Source organism: Humulus lupulus, chromosome X, assembly GCF_963169125.1.
Source record: "Humulus lupulus chromosome X, drHumLupu1.1, whole genome shotgun sequence".
NCBI classification, from domain to species: Eukaryota; Viridiplantae; Streptophyta; class Magnoliopsida; order Rosales; family Cannabaceae; genus Humulus; species Humulus lupulus.
In genome coordinates, this window is record NC_084802.1 from 242,295,820 (window position 1) to 242,310,673 (window position 14,854).

Genomic DNA, 14,854 nt, shown 5'->3' on the forward strand with positions numbered 1-14,854 from the left:
GAAAACTGCACCCGAGTTGTGAATGGGGCTTAAACCCCTTATATGAATATATTATGAATACGAACATATATGTAGCTGAGAATATCTTGATGGGCATGTTTGTATACACTGCCATTGATTACTTATGATGCATTGTGCATTTGTGATTATATCTGTTTGTAGGTCGGCCTAACAGTGCCGGGGGCCGATAGCAAGCGTGTGGAACGCAGCTTGGCCTAAGGGTGTCGGGGTCAGCTAAGAGACCAGGGAACTCGGCCTAAGGGCGTTGGGCCTGGGTATTATAGCATAAACAGAAGTGTTGTTCACACTTAATCTTTTTAATTGATTGATGAGTTTGGGCTTACATATTTGGCATAGTTGAATAATACTGTTGAGGCTAGGACTCGGTCCGGAAGCCATTATTCGCTCGTTATTAACTGGATTCTATATTATGGTTGTGACTAGGTTACCGCCAGGGGCTCGGAACTGGGATTGTGTTCGGGGGTCGTTCTTATTATATGTTGTATTCGGACCCGAGGTAAGAAAACTGAACCCAATACGTGATATATGTGATTAGGGCTTGGCCCAGTTGTTAAATATAAGTATGAGTAGGGCTTGGGCCCTTGAGAATGAACTTGATTAAGATTATGTCTGTGATCATTGATTAAGCATGTTTGAATGCTCAGTATCCGGATAATTGTTAAATGATATACGCTTGTTTGCATTATCTACGTAATTAGGGCTCGACCCCATTAAGGAACATGATTATTATTGTGTTTGTATTTAATTGGCTGAGATATATGAATAATATGTATGCATTCTTGTATGATCTGAATTATGCTTATCTGTATATGGTTATCTGTTTATCTAGTTGTCTGAATATTTGGTTAAGGCATTGACTTATTAGTCAAGGGTGGAAAAAGCGCGTTGTGCACTGGTTGAGAGGCTTAGGCCTAATCCAGGACGTACTATTACGTTGGCCGACCCTATGGTTGTTTGGAAAAATAAAGCGCTTGGCTAGCTCTATGGCTAGTTACTCAGAGCTAGGGCAAAGGGCCCCGGGTGACTCTATGGTCACTTAGCTAGGGCATAGGGCCCCGGGTTGACTCTATGGTCATCTATTCAGGGTAGCAGGCCCCCAGAATAATCCTATAATCATTTATTTGTAATTGTATGCATGCATGGGTAGGTTATTACTGTTGGGCATACTAGACATGCATTTGGAATCTGCATTTACTATTCATGCACATGTTTAAGTTTTCTTGTTGAGCCTCGACTCACGGGTGCTATGTGGTGCAGGTAAGGGGAAAGGGAAGCTGTACTAGTCATGAGTTGGAGAGCTTCGGTGGTGACGTGTACTATGCGGCTGCTCAACCACCATGACCGGGGTTATCTTGGAGGAACTAGGGTTGTATCCCTTATTTTGCCGCCTAGGTCGGCTTGGCTTGTATTTTGACATGCATATAACCTTTTAAACATCTGTTCATGTTATTTTGGGATCCCATGTATATACTAAACTTTTAACTGAAAAGTCAACATTTCCTTTTGACTAAAAAATGTAACCCTAACCCTTGTCATTAACCTTAGTTACACATTTATAACTAAGGGACTTGATTATTAAGTCTGGCACTATTTTAAAGTACACAATGTAACGGTCTTGGATTAGGAGGACGTTACAGTTTTGCATTGTTCTACTATCATCTTAGGATTGCTATTCACCTAATAGTTTAGGATTCTAAGTAAAGTGATAAATTACAATTAGGATATTGTGATGGGTATCTTGATTATGATGAAAAATAGAACCTAGGTTAAATGAATTGCATGCTTAATGAATTTGTTGCCTAGATTAACTTGTTTCCATAAAGTGTAATGCTTTTACTAGGTTAAATATATTGCATGCTTAATGGGTTTATTGCTGGGTAAAAATGATTAATTAAGAGCGCTTAGCTTTAATTAATTATAATAGGGAAACTGAGATAATTGACTGCTTAAGTGTTATCTGCAGGGTTAATAGTTTAATTGGAAATATGGAATATTATTTGTCATTCTTGATAGATTGATTGTTGAAGGTAGAGAGTAATTCTTGACTATTTCTTTAATATCATTTTATCCTTAGTTATATAATCTTTGATCATTATTTTATTTTATGTTTTCGGTTTTTAAAATTAAAACCCCTATCTAATTTCTGTTTAGTTCCTATTTTGAATAATAATTTGATCATAGTCCTCATGGGTTTGACTCTTATTTACCGCTATACTGAAGTAGCTGGTATAAGTGATTGATAGAATATATTTAAATTTGATACGGCATACGACACCCATCAAATTTTTGATTGCAGGTGTATATGTCTAGGGATGATACTCAAGAAAGACTACAAGCCATAAAGAAATATCTTGAGACATCGTCGTCTCGCTCTTCAAGGACTATCACTAACAATCCACTTTTTCAACCTTCAAATAAAGTCAATCTAGTACAAATACCATTACCATCTGACGACGATTTTGACTTTGAAACATCAGTTAAGTCTTAGATGGCTCAGGAAAGGACGTTGAAAGAGTTGGCGGTGCCGAATCTAGACCATCAACCTTTGTGTATTCAATATCCGTCGTTGGACGTTAACTTTGAACTCAAGTCGGGCCTCATACATTTATTACCATCTTTCCATGGGCTACCAGGAGAGGACTCGAATAAGCATCTAGCAGAGTTTCACGTAGTCTACTCTAGTATGAAGCCATTGTTAGTAACTGAAGAGCAGATAAAATTAAGAGCATTTCCATTTTATTTGAAGGATGGTGCAAAGGAATGACTCTATTACCTTCATCCTAGAACTGTTAATACCTAGAATGAAATGAAGACAATGTTCTTGGAGAGTTACTTCCCAGCATCTAAGGTTAGTAGTATAAGGAAGGAAATCTGTCGCCAACAGACTGGGGAGTCATTATATGAGTATTGGGAGAGATTTAAGAGGCTATGTGCTAGCTGCCCCCACCACCAAATAAGTGAACAACTCTTGATCCAATACTTTTATGAAGGACTATTTCCATTGGACAAGCGCATGATTGATGTAGTAAGTGGGGGAACACTGGTGGACAAAACTCCTGCTACAACTAGGAGTTTAATTTCTAATATGGAAGCCAACTCCCAATAGTTTGGAGTTCATCATGAAGTTTCATTTAAAGGAGTAAATGAGACAAACTCTAAAGTAGAGCAGTAGCTTGCGCAGTTAATGAGTATGGTTCAACAAATGGCTTTAGGTTAGCAAGTGAGACCTTGTGGCATATGCCAGTTGGTGGGGCATCATACTGATGCATGTCCCACACTTCAAGAGGATACCAATGAGCATGTAAATGCAATGGGGGTGGGGGGTTCCTAGGGCAACCTAGGCAAAGGTATGACCCTTATGCTATAACTTATAATGGAAGGTTGAAGGAACACCCTAATCTTCAATATGGGAATAAACAACAAACTGTACCTACTAGACCACCAAGGTTTCCTTACCAACAAAGGCCTCAACAAGCCTATGCACCTCATCCTCAACAACCCCTATCTCACAAGCTTAAGATCCAAAAATGGTGGATATGCTAAAAACGTTAGTGGCCTCCAATATACAGACTCATGTAATTCTTCAAAGTGCTCAAGCATCCTTGAAAAATCTAGAGAACACTATGGGTCAAATAGCCACTTCATTAAGTCAAAGTGAGCCACAGAATCAAGGAAAGTTACCTTCACAACCTGTTAGGAATCCAAGGGAAAACGCTAATGCCATCACATTAAGAGATGACAAGACTTATGATCCACCTACTATTCCATCAAGATCAAATGATGCGTCTTTGCCTCCTACCCAATCTGCCCAACAAGACAAAGATGAAACCGCAACCCTAACACCCAAACCTAAACCAGCTATTCCCACTTATGTCACTACTCCTCTATTTCCTAGTCGTTTGAGAAAGACAAAGAATGATGAAGCTAAACAGGAAATACTAGAGACTTTTCACAAGGTTGAGGTAAACATTCCTTTACTTGATGCCATTAAACAAGTACCTCGATATGCAAAGTTTTTAAAGGAGTTATGCACCAATAAGAGGAAGCTAAAAGATAATGAAAAGGTGAGTGTGGGGGAAAATGTTTCGGCGGTACTTCAAAAGAAACTTCCACCAAAGTGTAAGGATCCTGACACATTCACTATTCCTTGCACTATTGGCAATAAAAGGATTGAAAGATGTATGTTAGATTTGAGTGCTTCAATCAATGTAATGCCTTACTCTATTCACACCTCTTTGAATTTGGGACCACTTGAAGAAACGGGGGTGATCATTCAATTAGCAGATCGTTCTAATGCCTATCCAAGGGGAGTAGGAGAGGGTGTATTGGTTAAAGTCAATGAATTAGTGTTTCCGGCAAACTTCTACATTCTTGGTATGGAAGATGACTCAGTTCCATGCTCTACACCATTTTAATTGGAAGGCCATTTTTAAAGACAGTTAGAACTAAGATAGATGTTCATGAGGGAACTTGGACCATGGAGTTTGATGGTGAAGTGATTTTCTTTAATATTATTGAGGCTATGAGGTATCCAAGAGATGTTCATTCAGTTTCTTCAATTGATATTCTAGACTCATTGTCACAAAGAATTCTTGATTTACATGGAGAGTATGGGTTAGATGTTATTTTGAGGGAACCAATAGACTTGAAGAAAGAGGATATCACTACTCAAGTAAAGGAGACGGTGGCTGCACTTAATAGTGGTGGAGAGGTTTCTAAAGAGGTATCGTTCTTACAGTTGCCCTTATATCATGAGCAACTTCAACCATCTGTTAAATCACCACCCAAGCTTGAATTAAAACCACTACCGAAGCATCTAAAATATGTTTACTTGGGTGAGAAAGAGACATTACCAGTCATTATCACCACACACCTTACCCAAGTACAAGAGGATCATTTGATAAGGGTACTTCGGGAATACAAAACAGCCATAGGGTGGACCATAGCAAATATCAAGGGAATAAGCCCAACTCTGTGCATGCACCACATTCTCCTTGAAGAGGGGTCAAAGCCTTCTAGAGAAGCTCAATGAAGGTTAAATACACCTATGATGGAAGTAGTTAAAAAGGAGATACTGAAGCTCTTGAATGTGGTTGTGATTTACCCTATTTTAGATAGCAAGTGGGTGAGTCCAGTTCAAGTAGTTCCTAAGTAATCAGGCATCACTATGGTAGAGAATGATGAAGATGAGTTAGTTCCCACAAGAGTCCAAATAGGTTGGAGAGTTTGTATTGATTGTAGAAAGTTGAACATTGCAACTCGAAAAGACCACTTCCCTTTGCCATTCATCGATCAAATGCTTGAAAGATTAGCAGGACACACTTATTACTGCTTTCTTGATGGTTATTCAGGTTATAATTAGATTGTTATTGCTCCTGAACAATAAGAAAAGACCACATTTACATGCCCATTTGGCACATTTTCTTTTCATAGAATGCCCTTTGGATTAGGCAATGCTCCCGCCACTTTTCAGCGATGTATGGTTAGTATTTTCTCAGATTACACAGAGAACATCATTGAAGTGTTCATTGAAGTGTGTATGGTGATTCTCTTGATAAGTGCCTCCACAACTTAACTCTAGTTCTTAAACGATGTATTGACACTAATCTTGTATTGAATTGGGAGAAGTGTCACTTTATGGTGCAACAAGGTATTGTTTTGTCGCATGTTATTTCAGAAAAAAAGGATTGGAGTGGGCAAGGCCAAAATTGATCTCATTCATTCTCTTCCACCACCATCAAGTATGAAAGAAATAAGAACCTTTCTTGGTCATGCAAGATTCTTTAGGCAGTTTATAAATGATTTCTCAAAGATTGCTTCCCCTTTATGCAATATTCTTCAAAAGCATATGGCATTTGAATTTAATGATAAATGTTTGTTTTCATTCAACAAATTGAAGGAATCCTAGACATCAACACCCATTATTGATCCACTGAATTGGGAGTTACCATTTGAAATAATGTGTGACGCTAGTGATTATGCAGTAGGAGAGGTCCTTGGGCAAAGAGTTGGTAAGGTTCCTCATGTTATATACTATGCCTCTCGGACTCTTAATGATGCTTAGTTGAATTACTCTACTACGGAGAAAGAGCTTTTAGCGGTCATCTTTGTGCTAGAAAAGTTTCGGTCTTACTTGATTGGAACTAAAGTTATTATTTACACTGACCATGCAGCTCTTAAATATTTACTAGCTAAGAAAGAAGGGAAGCCCAGACTTATTCGATGGATTTTACTCCTTCAAGAATTTGATCTTGAAATAAAAGATAAGAGAGGGTCAGAAAACTTGGTGGATGATCATTTAAGTAGACTTATTCAGGATGAAAATAACTTGCAATTAAATGAAAAATTTCTCGACGAACAACTCCTAGCTCTTAAAGAAGTTATTCCATGGTTTGGTGATATTGTAAACTATTTGGCCAATAAAGAGTTACCAGGAGACCTTACACAAGCTCAAAAGAACTAGATTAAGCATGATGCTAAGTTCTACATTTGGGATGAGCCTTATTTATGGAAACATTGCGCTGATCAAGCCATTCGAAGGTGTGTTCCCGATTCTGAATTTTAATCTATCCTTGCTTTCTCACATTCTCATGCTTGTGGAGGTCATTTTGGACCAAAAAGAACAGCCCATAAAGTACTTGGCAATGATTTTTATTGGCCTACAATCTTTAAAGATTCATACGCATATTGCAAGGCATGTGACCGCTTTCAACGAGTTGGTAATATGACTGCTAGGGATCAAATGCCCCAAACTCCCGTACTTATTATCGATATTTTTGATGTATGGGGCATTGATTTTATGGGACCATTTCCATCGTCATTCGGTTTTGAGTATATTCTTTTAGCGGTGGATTATGTGTCTAAGTGGGTGGAAGCAAAAACAACTAAAGCGGATAATTCTAAAACAATGATTGAGTTCATTAGATCGAATATCTTTGTGAGATTTGGCACTCCAAGGGCAATAATTAGTGACCGACGTAATCATTTCTGCAATAAAACTATTGAAGCTTTATTTCAACGCTATCAAGTGACTCATAAAGTAACCATTGCCTACCATCCACAAGAAAATGACCAAGCCGAGGTATCGAATAGTGAAGATAAGTCTACTATTGAAAAGACGGTGAACCCAAATAGGAAGGACTGGAGTGTAAGACTAGATGATGCTCTATGGGCATATCATACGACATACAAAACACCGCTTGATATGTCACCATATCGGTTGGTGTATGAAAGCCTTGCCATTTACCGATTGAATTAGAGCATAAAGCTTGGGGGCTGTAAAAAAGTGTAACATGGAGATGGATAATGCAGGCCAACAAAGAATGTTGCAATTACAAGAGTTGGAGGATATTCGTAGTGATGCTTATGAGAGCTCTAAAATTTAAAAAAAAAAAGAGACCAAGGCCTTTCATGATAAAAATAGAATTATTCAGAAAATGTTTGATGCATGACAGAAAGTATTATTGTATCATTTTCATCTTAAACTCTTTCCGGGAAAGTTCAAATCTTGATGGGTTGGACCATTCATAGTGGTACATCATTATCCTCATGGAGTGGTAGAAATTACAAGTCCATCAATGGGAAAAATACTCAAGGTTAATGGTCAGCGATAGAAGCCTTATTATGAGTCTATCGAGGAGGAACAAGCTACTGTGATTCATCTCTTCGATCCAGAATATGTTGATGAAGTATGAATTTTTTTTATGTCGAGCTAGCGACGTTAAACTTAGCCAAAGTTTATGTACTTTATATTATTTTTAAGACATTTTCATTTAATTTATTTTTCCATGTATTTTTTTTTCTTTATGAACATAGTTTTAAAATTTTTTATTTATTTTAGAACCGTGAAAATCGTGTAAAAAAAATGAGCCAAAAGGCTTGTGGCCGCGGCCAGCCTTGTTCCAGGACGCGGCCGCGACCACCAGGAATCACTGGCCGCGACCACTGAACGATTTCAGCCAAAAATTTTTAAAAACCCCAAGTCATTTTTTCCCCACTTCCCACAAAAACAAAGCCTCCCAAACCGAAAATACTCTCCCATTTTCACCAAATTTCATCATTTCAAACCCATTTTCACTCAAATTCTTCCCCAAAACCATCACAATTCCAATCCTAAATCTTCATTTTCTATCATTTTTCACCTATTCTCACCAAAACCCCCATCATCTATAACATTTCTCCTTTCAAAACCTAAAACCCCATAATTCCAAATTTGACAATTGAGGTTGTCTAAGTAGTTTCAAGGTGATTCATTGGCACAATCAAGCTTCCAAGACTCTTTATTGTTAATTACAAGTAGGTAGTTTCTCTTCATTGTTTGATTTATGAGTTTTGAATATTGAAGAACAAGAATTGGGAAATTTTTGATTTTATGATTTTTGGTGTTGTGATCATTGATTTAGATTGAGTGTTTATGTTGTTGTATTAGTGATAATCTAAATTTTGGGGAGATTTGATTACTAGAACAATATTTTCCAAAAATTGGTTTAGCTTATGCCTACTAAGTGTTTGGTAAAAGTTCTAATAGAGGTGTGATTGAGTTTTAAGGGGAATTGGTTGAATATTTTTGAATAGGAAGCATTTAATTGCTTAGTTGATACTTGGTTGGTGTAGTTAGAGGAGTTTGAATTGATATTTTTGGGGTATCTTGAATTGTTCTCTTAGTGCTTGATTATTTTTGTTAAAGGAAGCTTTGAATTGAGTTTTGAAGTGAAGAATGACACCAAAGAGATTTAGAAAGAATGCCAAAGGTGCTTCTTCCTCTGGGGTTCAATTTGATGCCAACAAATTTATTTCCGAGGAGGCATTTAAACGCTATCAAGATGCGGTTGTAAAGTAGAAAACAATGATTGAAGAGAGGGGGTTTGATATGGAAGTTTGTCATGGGTATCCATCTATTGTGGAGCAGATTGAGAGAAGAAATTGGAAGAAATTTGGTTCTCAACCCGATGCTGTAGTAATCCCTATAGTACGAGAGTTTTATGCCAATGGAATTTCTCAAGTCACAGTTATGGCTACAGCGAGAGGGGTCAATGTGAATTTTTTAAGTGCGACAATAAATCAATTTTATGGGCTTCCTAGCATAGAAAATGATGAGTATAGCCAAATAGTGGATAATACCGACTATGATGAGATCATCCAATTTCTATGCAAACTGAACACCCAATGGATCTTAACTAAAACAGGCCATCATATTAAGTTTAAGCGAGATGCGATGGGAGTTATTGAACAAGCATGGCATAAGTTTATCAATGCGAAGTTCTTTCCAACTAAACATGTTAGTGATGTGAACGTGGATATTGCCATACTTATATATGTCATCTTGACGGGTAAAACAATTGATGTGGGGTGCATAATCAAGTCATCCATTCAGAACAATTTCAGATATGTCTCTAAGGGGTTCTATCATACCCATCTCATTACTGCCATGTGTGCTCAAGCTGGTGTGAAATGGGATCCTTCTGAGCCTTTGTTGCAGCCTATGCGTATATTGAATAGATCATCCATCACTCGCTTCAAGGTCACTGACATTGCTTGGGCAAGCTCATCTTCTCAAACTCAGGCTAGGCCACCGCCATCAACCAAAAATATGACCTTGGCAGACCATATGACACTTGTGGAGGAATCTTTATACAATACCTCTCAAGAGCTGCATGCTCACTGTATTGAGTTCCAAGCACACGAGCAACACATGATTGAGTGGGCCAGCTACCAAGATGTCTATTTCAGGATGAATGTCATGCACCTTGGTATGGAGTGGCGAACTATCCACATGCACCATAGTGGTTTCAGCCGTATCCACCCCCTATTCCCATGATGCAAGATGACGAGAACGAGGAGGAAGCTGAAGATGATCAGGCAGATATGCTTGATGAATGAGCACTTACTTTGGCTGAGGGAGTTTTTCTTTTTCTTTTATTTTTCATTGAGGACAATGTTGTAACGCCCTACTTCCTTAGAGCCGTTACTAAGTGATTTTTAAGACAAAACAGTGTGCAAAGAACTCGCTAACCGAGGTTTTGAGACAAAAGTGTGACTAATTAAACTTTAAGGCTGTAATCTTAGAAAATGCGTCGTTTCATTTAAAACTGCTAGTATTAAACCTTTGGGATCCCAAAAATAAGGTTTGAAAACTATTTTCATCTTGAAATAAGTTTACAGTTGATAAATCATAAAATCATAGATTATTACAGCCTTTTTCAAATAAACCCCCAACCAAAGCAGTCGGGCAGGCCAAACATGTACGCGTCGCTTCATGCTCTCCGTACTCATGGTTGGTTGACTCGGTCTTTGCCCTACCTGCAACACGGAGCACCCGTGAGCCGAAGCCCAGCAAGAAAACCCATGCAGAACATAACATATGCAATGTATACAGTTTTATCATAACCGATAATCCACAGATAAACAAGTCAACCATTAGACTAAGCAAACACATGTATCCACCGGGCCCGCCCTGATTATAGCATAACACATGAATCCACCGGGCCCCGCCCTGATTATAGCATCCCATGTGCTAGGTGTTACTTTCGGCCCACGGCCGCCCCGGCTTACGCCGTACTCGGCCCTTGCCGCTCATTTCATCATAATCACACATATAGTACATTCGAAATAATCATTCACACACATCATGATTCATTTAAGGTTTAAACATTTGCACATAATACAATCTGGGGCCATGCCCTAACCTCGGGTGTTATAGTTTTCTTACCTGCATTCCGAGCCTCCTGATGCACTAGAGCCACGAGCACGATCCTCAAGCACGAGCCTCACCAACAACCTAGTCACAACACACAAGAAACATCCCTCAATACTAATCAACCCAAAACCACTTCCCGGGACCAATCCCGCACTCTCGGGACCTCTAAAACCTTAAAACAACATCCCGGAGACATCCCCCGAAGCCCCGGAGAAAAGGCCTAAAATTGCCTAAAAATGCCATCCTGAAATTTGCCTTGTGCCGCGGCACAACTTTCTTGTGCCGCGGCACCCAGAAACCAGAGGCTCCCCGCCGCGGCAAGCAAAACCCGTGCCGCGACACGCCCTCGCAGACCCAGAATTCTGGGTTTTTCCTTCGCGTTTTCCCGAGCTTCAACCTCTCCAAATCATCCTAAACCAATACCTAAACCCCAAAACTCAAATCCAAACTTCATATGAACATTCTATCAACCTACAAACACTAGAATCAAGATCCAAAACACACTCATACCCAAAATTCAACCCTTGATTTCTAACTTCAGAAAAACTCAAACCAAGGCATGAAACTAACTCAAGCTTTAGATTCACAACTCAAAACAGAAATCAAACTTAAATATGCACAAGATCCTTACCTCAAATGGAGAATCCACTCAAAAGCTCCCTAGATCCTCCTCCCAAGTTCCCACTTCAGCCCTTCACCCTTCTTCTTCTTTTCTCTTCACTTGCCCTAGCTCTTCTTTCTCCCCCTCTTTCTTCTCTTCAATTTCTATCAATGCCACAAGTGACCCCAAATGCCCAAACCGTACCCCCTTAGATCACAGCTGAAATTTTCATAATCCCCTTGCCAAAAGACCAAATTACCCCTTCCTATTAATCTTTCCAATCTAAACCTTCAAGGACACTTAAGTCATTACTCTTCTATTTCATTTCTACCATTTTCTTTCTAAAACTTGTTACTCACAGCAGTAACTAATGGTTACCCAGGTTACTAAATCTCCAATAGCCATTACCCGCTAAACCTCAACTTAACCATAAAATCCCCGAGGTACCCCTAGGCTCCTCCCGAGCCGGGTATAGAAATCCCGTTGTGACTCTTAAGTTAAATTGCTCTCTAGGACCGTCTCGGCACGTGCATCACAATAAAACAACCACACCCACGTGGTACAATTCACAGAATACAATTATCACATATCAATACAGTTATGCCCAACATGGCCAAAATTACAATTATGCCCTTCTAACACGATCCGGGCCTACATGCATACTAGTAAACATAGCCATGCATCTCAGTTAAACAAATAGCCAAATAACATGCTTTAAATCATAATCATGCATTTAATTCATAAAATCACACATAAATCCCAACCTGCCCTCCTGGCACACTAATCAAGGCCCTTAAGCCTTATTAGCGAATTTGGGTCGTTACAACTATCCCCTCCTCATAAAAATTTCGTCCTCGAAATTTACCCAAACACATCAGTCAACAACCTGCAATCTGACCATAATCTCCAAGGTCCATCGCCTTACTTTACTTTTCAACAACACTCTTACAGGAGTAACAATCTTGGCTCGCATGATCTCGTCTAATAGCCATACTCTCGATATCCCCCCCTTTAACACCGCAACCCTGCCGATGCCCAGGGTCTGCCTAGATTACAATGACCAAATCATTGTCTTATTCTTGATTCCATAGATACTCAAACGTCATCACCTCTACTAGGTGGGATTAGCTTGTAGGCCCCGCTGGCCTAACACTTAGTACAACTTCGAAATTTTATGTTGAATCAAGAGTCAGAACTCTCCCTTCTTTCTTTGAACGCCTCACAGATCCTCGTCTGTTATTACGCAGAGATGCAACTCTTTCCTTCCGGAGCTTTATTTCCTCATAATTTAACCATTCACAAGCCCTTTATCCTTTCAAATAGGCAGACACTCTTGCCTTAACAATTCCAACCACTTGTCTGGCTTTCACTCTGAACCAATGCCAAAACGTAGTATTCACTAACCTTTACCTCTTACCATGTCCTATGTCGTGTTTCATTAACTAGACACCAGCAACTGCTACCACGACTAACTCATCAGGGATTACGCTTCCCTTAATACCTCCAGTATCCGCCTACTTAGCGCTCAATTCTTTAAGATGTCTGATAACTTTCAGGCTGCTATTCCACTTGCAATCAATTGATAATTCCAGGTTCCCACTCTGTTCTTTTCGTTCTTTAAATCCATTCCAACAATTTAAAGTATCATAGGGTCTCAATTCAATGTCATCGACGTTCTATCACGAAATCAGTTCACTTGCCCCAACAACATTAACTCAAACAACCGAGTTAAACTTTTCATGTCCAAATACCTTACTTAAGGTCTAATGTGGTCTATTCTCATGATACACTACCACATCACCTAAACTCTGTCACCCGCTCAACCCTCCCGGTACAACGTACCCTTGGAGGTGGAATGATATCCATTCAGAATTCTCGTTCATAAACCAAATCTAATTGGATCCTTCATCCATTCCTGGTATCCCAACTGTACCACCATGACAGGGTCCTTCCCTGTTTCAACTCAAGTCAACACTTCGGATTCCATAGCTCAGTGACACTCACCAGCTAACCCTTACCTATTAACATCATGCCGATCTCAGTCGTTGCTTTGACCACCCCAATACAATCTATGGCGCTATTCCCCGACTGACACACGCCTCACAGCTAGGAGTTCCGCCTCCAATTGAATTTCCCTTCGCCCAATCGAGGATTCAAACACTGATCATCAGTCTGTTACTTTTCACCGCCTCTGTGTCTTCAACGCTATCTTTCTTACTAATACCCAATACTCAATCACCTTATGATATGCATGACTGTCAACTTAATGTTCTAAGTGTATCAACCAGGTTCATACTTTCGTCTCCCGCAAGGTTCGAGCCATCCTTGCGCCAGATGCGCCTGGGCGTGCACAATCCGTGACGCACTCCCACCATACCATGTCTTCACCACTGAACAGGTCCTTTATGCAATCATTCTTTACTTAACCTTAACACACATATTCCATCATCGTCCGTAACCAATCAAATCTTACCTTGTCTTCTGAATTTCTTTCTGATTTGACACCACTCAATCCGTCTAACCTCAAGTTTTACTGTTCTCCTCATCTTTGATGTAGAAATCACCGGAGGTGCTTATGCAGTAGATGACGCGCTTACCAGTCTTGTTGTGCTTTCAATCCTTCAGACGCTCTTCATTAGCTTCTTTGCGGCTTCAGATCAATTCTTCTCTTACCTGTCCTTTCTTCTTGCAGCTATAATCTGAGAACTCCTGACGACACCCAACTAACACTCCGTAGAACCTTACCTGAGACTCTGCCTTCTGGGTACTAACGTCTTCAGCATAATAATCAGTTGCTCACCATTTCCGTCTGGGAGTAATCCACATGCACTGCTCGTGAGCTTGAAGGGGACTTGCCCACACCGTTCATGCATTCTCTGTCTAAAGAACTTACCTGTGCCGCTGTAGCTTGAACCATTCCAGAATCTTTGTTACCAACTCCTCACACTCTAGCCGGCACAAACTAGACAATCCACGAAATATCTCTATCCTTAGTTTCCATCTGGTAATAAACAAGTCACAAATCAACTCTTGGGGACATCGTCCCATCTTGCATCCAACATTGTACTTTTCGTCCTAACCCGACGATACTAGCAATCCTCGCAGTATAACACACTAGCTACACCAGGCTCAGATTCCTTCGATTGCTCCAATAGACTTTTTGTCGGCCAAAACCGTCTTCTACAGCATCCCTTATACCAATCCTATCTGTAGTCTGACCTTGAAGTATTCCCTAAATCTTTCTTTGCATACTCACATAACTTTTCCACTGGTTAGCTCTGTCTCCTTTACGTACTCCAGATGATATCCTCAACAATCCATCTGCCAGAGTTTCTAATTCCTTCTCAATAAGTATTACTGTCCTCAGCCTCTCAAATGGCACCATTGAGGCAACCTCTCTATGTCCATCTCCCTCTCGGAACATTCTCAACACCGAGCCCTTCCAGTTCGTTACATGCCCAACGCATAAGCTCGTCAGTTAAATACTCATCCTTGAGGACTCAGCCTCGAACCTCGAATGTATCGATGCATTCCAG

At 39.8% G+C, this 14,854-nt stretch overlaps 1 protein-coding gene across 1 annotated transcript; it reads left to right on the forward strand.

Moving 5' to 3' along the window:
• The first annotated feature begins 3,548 nt into the window (after positions 1–3,548).
• LOC133806892 (uncharacterized) lies at positions 3,549–4,436 on the forward strand. Its single transcript, XM_062244990.1, has one exon. The coding sequence runs from the start codon at positions 3,549–3,551 to the stop codon at positions 4,434–4,436; it is 888 nt and encodes a 295-aa protein (XP_062100974.1).
• The last annotated feature ends 10,418 nt before the right edge of the window (positions 4,437–14,854 follow it).

Coding starts and splice junctions, on each gene's coding strand:
- LOC133806892 (XM_062244990.1), top strand. CDS start 3,549: ATGGTGGATATGCTAAAAACGTTAGTGGCCTCCAATATACAGACTCAT.